General features: G+C 46.6%; 1 protein-coding gene across 1 annotated transcript; it reads left to right on the top strand.

Moving 5' to 3' along the window:
• Window positions 1-1,945: 1,945 nt before the first annotated feature.
• LOC102700475 (protein RICE SALT SENSITIVE 3-like) lies at window positions 1,946-6,148 on the top strand. The gene is made up of 7 exons (XM_040528885.1): window positions 1,946-2,378; window positions 2,477-2,527; window positions 2,612-2,740; window positions 3,979-4,084; window positions 4,570-4,611; window positions 4,713-4,769; window positions 4,911-6,148. The coding sequence occupies exons 1-7, from the start codon at window positions 2,224-2,226 to the stop codon at window positions 5,730-5,732; spliced, it is 1,362 nt and encodes a 453-aa protein (XP_040384819.1). The 5' UTR covers window positions 1,946-2,223; the 3' UTR covers window positions 5,733-6,148.
• The last annotated feature ends 543 nt before the right edge of the window (window positions 6,149-6,691 follow it).

Below are 6,691 nucleotides of genomic sequence, written 5' to 3'. Positions count from 1 at the left end.
ATTTAAATGCTTTTATTCCCGAAATCTCTGTCGCCTGCAAACTACAACTCTCTGTGTGAACTCTTTTTTAACACTCCTTGTTTCAGCATAACATTTTCTTATGCTAAACACTTTATCCCATTCATTCTTTTTGTAGAAGTGAAATCCTTCGTTCTCACTATTGAATGTCTTCTCTATCTATACTCTACCAGATACTCAAACGAATATCGTAACTTATTCCCTACAAATAACAATCTATAAAATAATTGGCCTTTCATTGTTGACTCCACAAAATTAAGTTTTGTATAAGAAAATAAAACCACCTTGTCCAATTAACAGACATCAAACAATTAAACCATAACGTTATACGCTAATAAAACAATTATCCTGTACTATACGCTAACAATATAGATTTACTTTACTCATAAGGTAGATGATTACTACAAAAAAAAGGGACATTCACGTTACTCAAACACTGAAATTTTTATAAATCGAGAAGAATTTAACTAAACTTATTATATTTGCACTCATCACATTATCACAAAAAAGTTGTACAACTCGACTCACTCAACAAATACCTCAAGGTGTGATCAAATAATACAACATTGTAATATAAAATAATACTTCATAAATAATGCAATCCTTTTTAGTGGTGTGTGCACATACAAACATCAGATCCTCCAATAGATGTATATACATTATTTCAAACTGAACAAATGTTAACATACAAACAATAATTCATCCGACTTAAGAAAGTAGTTGTTGGTTGTGTCGTGCAAGACGTCGTTGTGCAATTAAAGAACCAATGAACAAATAAGATGGGAAGATTTACATACCCAACAAATTCCAATGGCAAGCAACCCAGACAAATTCCAATGGCAAGCAACCGAGACCAAAGAGAGAGATTTGCGTAATCAACCAAAATAGAAACTCCACGACTGAACCAATCTATGTCCCTGCCTCTTTCTCCTAGCACCGCATAAGACAGTGCTGCGCACCTTTCTCCGGCACCCCTTCTTTCAATATCTACCACATAAACAAGACGATACGATGAATACCTTCAGTACAGATTGAACGCATGAACGCACGCAACCAACCTAATAAGGACAATACAACTAAATACTTTCATATGTAGATAATATATACATAAAATATATTTATCATTCTAATATCATTATATTTATCGTCGATTATTTTTTTTCTTTTGTTACCTTCAAGGGCTTATGTCGCACCATCTTTCTATACCTCTAGGTCTCTCGCAAACCCTGGAAAATTTCTTAATAATTTATTGTTAAAATTACGGGCATGGCGAAGGACACACTAAGGCTACATTTCGGCACCTCGTTCTATTTATCCATACAGATTTCCCCATTTTTTGCGCGCACGTCTCCCGAACTACTAAACGGTGTTTTTTGCGAAAATTTTCTATAGAAAAGTTGTTTTAAACATTGTATTAATCTACCTTTTATTTTTATAATTAATTAATTATGTAACAATTTATTAGTACATTCTCCACGTGAGATTTTATACCCCAGCCGAACGCGGCCAACTCAGTCCGAGGCATGCAGGACCAAATTCTAGTTCCAGCAATAGTCAACGCCAAGCTTTTCACTTCACTTAGTTAGCAGATTCCAGTAAAACTTTTGCATTAATACACATAGGGCAAATGCCTGTGCACAGCTTGTACAACGGCAAAGTCCATCCGCTATTTACAAACAAGTACTCGTACTTCTTTTCCAACACATATATACCCTCCAGTGAACACAAAGTCCCAAACTCATCCGCATCATATACTATAAATCTGAATCTGGAAAAGGAAAAATATATATAGTCAAACAACACGCTTCCAGTCGTCCTCCGCAGCTAACGCACCGAGGGCCCGTCGCCTTTCGGTTACCCTCCCCCGTGCCCAAGTTAAAAACAGCAACTAGAGCAGCAGGAGAGGAAGAAAGTGAGAGAGGGAGAAGGTGAGAGCGAGCTCAGCTCAGCCTCACTCTCAGAAACGATCCCCAGAGAGCGAGAGGAGAGAGAGATAGAGAGAAAGCCTCCAAAGAAACGATCAAAAAGAGCTCGAGCGACCAGCCAGCCGGCTAGCTGGACGTAGCCCCTCAGCTCTGACGAGCGGCCGGCCAGTTTTTACTAGCTAGGTAGCTAGCTAGGAAGTAGTTAAGCTAGCAAGAGTGTGAGAGAGCGAGCAGTGAGGGGAGGCGGTGGAAAGGAAAGGAAAGGAAGAGGCCGGTGGAAATGGTGGGCTCCGGGGCGGCAGGCGGGGGAGGAGGAGGAGATCACGCGCGGAGCAAAGAAGCCGCCGGGATGATGGCGCTCCACGAGGCCCTCCGCAACGTCTGCCTCAACTCCGACTGGACCTACTCCGTCTTCTGGACCATCCGTCCTCGCCCGTACGTCCTCGATCGAATCTCCGCCTCCTCTCCCACCCTCGCTACCGACTAATTAATCCTCCTCCTCTTCTTCTTCTTCTTCTTCCTCCTCCTCCCAGGCGGTGCCGCGGCGGCAACGGGTGCAAGGTCGGCGACGACAACGGCAGCCTGTGAGTTTCCATCAACTACTGCCTAGCTTCTCTCTTGATGGATGATTGCTCGCCGGTGATTAACTGAGCCGGGGGCGGGCGCAGGATGCTGATGTGGGAGGACGGGTTCTGCCGGCCGAGGGTGGCGGAGTGCCTGGAGGACATCGACGGCGAGGACCCGGTGCGGAAGGCGTTCAGCAAGATGTCCATCCAGCTCTACAACTACGGAGAAGGGTGGGTGCTGGGTAGGTGCAGTAATCGTGTGCAGTTCCGACGTTTTCCTTCGACGACGTCTGACTTGCCTCGCATCGCAGCTGCGAATTTTTTTCTCTCTCGCTCGCTGTTCTTCGACTAGGACGCGAGCGAGCTCCCTGCGTGATTGAATGCTAATAGTTCGTTCCCCCCATGATTTCTGCCTCGTCTTGGACTCTTGATTAATTAGTGTGTGTGCAAGTGCAACTCCATTTTGGTCTAACCCAGTAGTACACCAGTAGTACGACCAGAGAGAGAGGATGAAAGGGGATGGAGGTCGATGGGATGGGCGTTTGCCTTTTTTTTTTCCATCTTTTCACTTTAAATTTGTTCTGTACTACTGTAGTATTCATCTACCACCGTTCTCTTGCATGTTATAATTTGCTTTTGGGTTTAATCGTGACACTCTCTTGGAACTAATTAACCTAGCTAGCTACCAGCTAGGGTTTGAGCTTTGGATGGGAGATGGAGATGGAGATGGAGCCTGGTTTTGACGACGATGGCGGCGGCGGCGGCATCACGCGTGGTGGTGGTGGTTGATGCAGTCATTATGCCTGGGTAAACTAAAATTAACAGCCACTTAAGCCGTGGCTTTAGGGGGGAGAGGGCTGGGCTGTCACGTGCGCACGTTCGTTGGGGTGTGGGGGGGCGGTGCCTCGTAGCGCGTAAACAAATCCCGGCGCGTCAGTGGGTTAATTGCGGGGTTTGTCTGCGGATTAACAACACTCTCTGCTACGCGCACAACCAAATGGCTACACAGCAGCAGCCGCATTAGCACAATAAGAGTGGTCAAAATTGGGCTCAGGGCAGCTGGAAACTACTGATATATTCTTTTTTTTTCTTTTTGCTCTGCGCCTTTCTTGTGATTCTGCGTCGATCTGTACGTCTCTGTGACCGTGTTGATGACTTTAGTTAGCACGGTGGTACTAGTAAAACAGCTCCTAATTAGCTTTTGGTCTGATGTAGTGCAGCCTTCGTCCGTCCTAACATTATAATAGTATTGGTTATTTATAGATTGTTTGGCTCAAATTAAGTTTATGAGCAGAAAAATGTTTAATTTTTAATATAAGAATTAAACCATGCTTCTATTTGAACAGAGAGTATTTAGTTTGGGTAATTGCGTTGCGCGGTCTCTTTCACTTTGCTGTATACTGTACTGCTACTGAGCTTTGGAGCGTGATGTGCTAAGACGATGATTTTGATTTGGACGGGTGCTGCAGGCTGATGGGAAAGGTGGCGTCCGATAAATGTCACAAATGGGTCTTCAAGGAACCTTCTGAATGCGAGCCCAACATCGCCAACTACTGGCAGAGCTCTTTTGATGCCGTATGTACCATCATCATCATCATCTTACTGCACTGCACCCCAAGCTTCCTCCCCCTCCTTTCTCTTTCTTCAGTCTCTGCCACCCTGCTTTTGGGGTTACTTGCACTGGTACACGGCACATTAATCACTTGCAAAAACAAGCTCAGCACACTGCCACGACAACAGTGGTAGGTTTCATGTTTTTTTACTGCAAGTATGAATGAGAAAAAAAAGCAAAGAACAAGAGAAACAGTGAAAGAGGTGGAGGAGATCGACATGTCTCTGGGGAGTTCTCAGCCTTTGCATCAAATCTGCTACTAGTCTGCTCTGCTCCCCACAAAAAGAAGAGAGGAATTGGATGCCCTCCTCTGAGAGCTGCTCCTGCTGCACCTCAGTACCTCACAGGATATCACCTAGAATTAACGCTGAGATCACTGTCACGGCTAAGCCTTTATTCCTATGTGCTCTCTTCACCAATTCCATCTCTCTCTTTTCCGCTTTTGCAGCTTCCTCCCGAATGGACTGATCAGTTCGCCTCTGGCATCCAGGCATGCATTCACTGTTCCTCTCTTTTACTACTTGTGTTAGCTTCTGATTGGTATTAGTTGGTGATGATCCTAAACTTTTACCTTAATTTTTGGTTTTGTAGACCATAGCTGTGATCCAAGCTGGCCATGGCCTTCTTCAGCTGGGCTCTTGCAAGATTGTGAGTACAGCTGTGCTGCTTGCTTGACCTGTTTTTGTCGTTTTGGTCCAAGACGCCGACGTGGACGTTTGGGCATTTAGGCCCGTTTCTTTCTTTTTTTTTTTTGAGCTTAATTCACTGGATTACTGAAACTGTGCGCAGATACCCGAGGATCTGCACTTCGTGCTGCGGATGCGACACATGTTCGAGTCGCTCGGCTACCAGTCGGGCTTCTTCCTCTCCCAGCTCTTCTCCTCGTCGCGGGGGACCTCGCCGTCGCCGTCGTTCCCGCTCAAGCAGCAGCCGCCGCAGGCCGCGCGTGCGCCGCCGCAGCTGTTCAACTGGCCGGGGCAGCCGCAGCTCCCGCCCACAGCCGCCGCCGCCGCGTCGCCGCTCTTCCCGCCTGGACCGGCCGCGTTCCACCCGTCCAGGCCGATGCCGCCGTTCCCGGGCGGCGGAAACAAGGACGAGAGCCACATGTTCCACCTCCCGCCGGCGGGTCACCACGCCGCCAAGCAGCCGCACATGGACGAGCACCACCAGCAGCAGCCGATGGCGCCCGGCGGCGGTGAGGCCCCCGAAGGCGACCTCAAATGGCCCAACGGGCTGTCGTTCTTCACCGCGCTCACCGGCCGCACGGACGACGCGAAGCTCCTGTTCGGCGGCGGCGCCGGCGCCGGCGGCGCTGATGACGGGCAGCACAAGACGACGACGGCGCAGGACGCGCACGGTGGCGCCGAGAACGTGGAGGAGTACCTGAGCCTGGAGAGCCACTCGAGCAAGGCGAGGAGGATGGAGAACGCACAGAGCTCCAAGTTCAAGAGGAGCTTCACGTTGCCGGCTAGGATGAGCTCGTCGACGTCGACCTCGCCGTCCGTGTCGGCCTCGACGGCGCCGGCGCCGCCGCAGCAGCAAGGAATGGAGTACAGGGGCCCACACGAGGGCGGCGTCTACTCAGACCTAATGGAGACGTTCTTGGAGTAGCCATATCCTACCAAGAAATCGGCATGCATGACCAATACTCAAGTACGTGCATCATCTCCATCATCAAGAAAAATCCTACCAAAGAAATGAACATGCATGATCTCTTGAGAGTTCACCTATTAGCTCTCTTTTTTTTTCTCCCAAGCTATGTTTAAGCTGTTGAGCGGTCTGGTTTGGAGTTAATTTGCTTCTGTTTGATTAAACTAGATCATGTAATCCTTTTTTGTTCCTGGCGATGATCCTCCTAGTTGTAGCTCTCTTTCTCTCTCTCCTCTGGTGCAAGAACTTGAAACTTGGTACTACATGCGAGCATGCATGCATGCAAAGATGGGCATGAGTTTGCTTCCATGATGGTTGGCAAGTTATATGGTGCAATGATGGTAAGAACAACGACATGCAACACCTAATAATGCGCTCTTTTGCTCCCAAAAGTGTGCTGCTTGGTCGTCACAACACTGGGGTTGACTACTAATTATTGCTCGGGCTACTTTTTCCATGTTGTGCCCGTATTTCATTCTTGTCCTACGTACAAGTTACATGTATACGGCCATAAGACGGTCTCATTCAAACGTCGGCTATAGCCTATAGGACAATCTCATTCAAACTCCCGTGTGTCTTTTTGTCCTCCAACTTGAACAAAAAAAGGTATATTGCATACTGCAGATTAATTGAAAATAAGTCAAGGATTTCTACTTGTGTACGAGAGAGGGGGTGTATATAGGTTTGAAAACGATCCAAAATGGTCAGAAGTAGTATTATTTTTTGGTTTGTATAGAAATACCCTGAGAGTTTCTATATTTATGAATTTAACTATTTAGTGGTAACTTCTATATTACGTTTATGCTAATTACAAAAATTAAATTTTGGAAATAAAAATAATCAGTACAGGTATTATTTTTATATTAGTTTTTGGAAATGTTATCAGCAAGACGATAATGTTCGAGAAATTTCAAATACCG

Source organism: Oryza brachyantha, chromosome 11 (genome assembly GCF_000231095.2).
Source record: "Oryza brachyantha chromosome 11, ObraRS2, whole genome shotgun sequence".
Lineage (NCBI taxonomy): Eukaryota > Viridiplantae > Streptophyta > Magnoliopsida > Poales > Poaceae > Oryza > Oryza brachyantha.
Note: the sequence above shows the minus strand (reverse complement) of the source record. Positions and strands in the feature narration are given on the sequence as shown.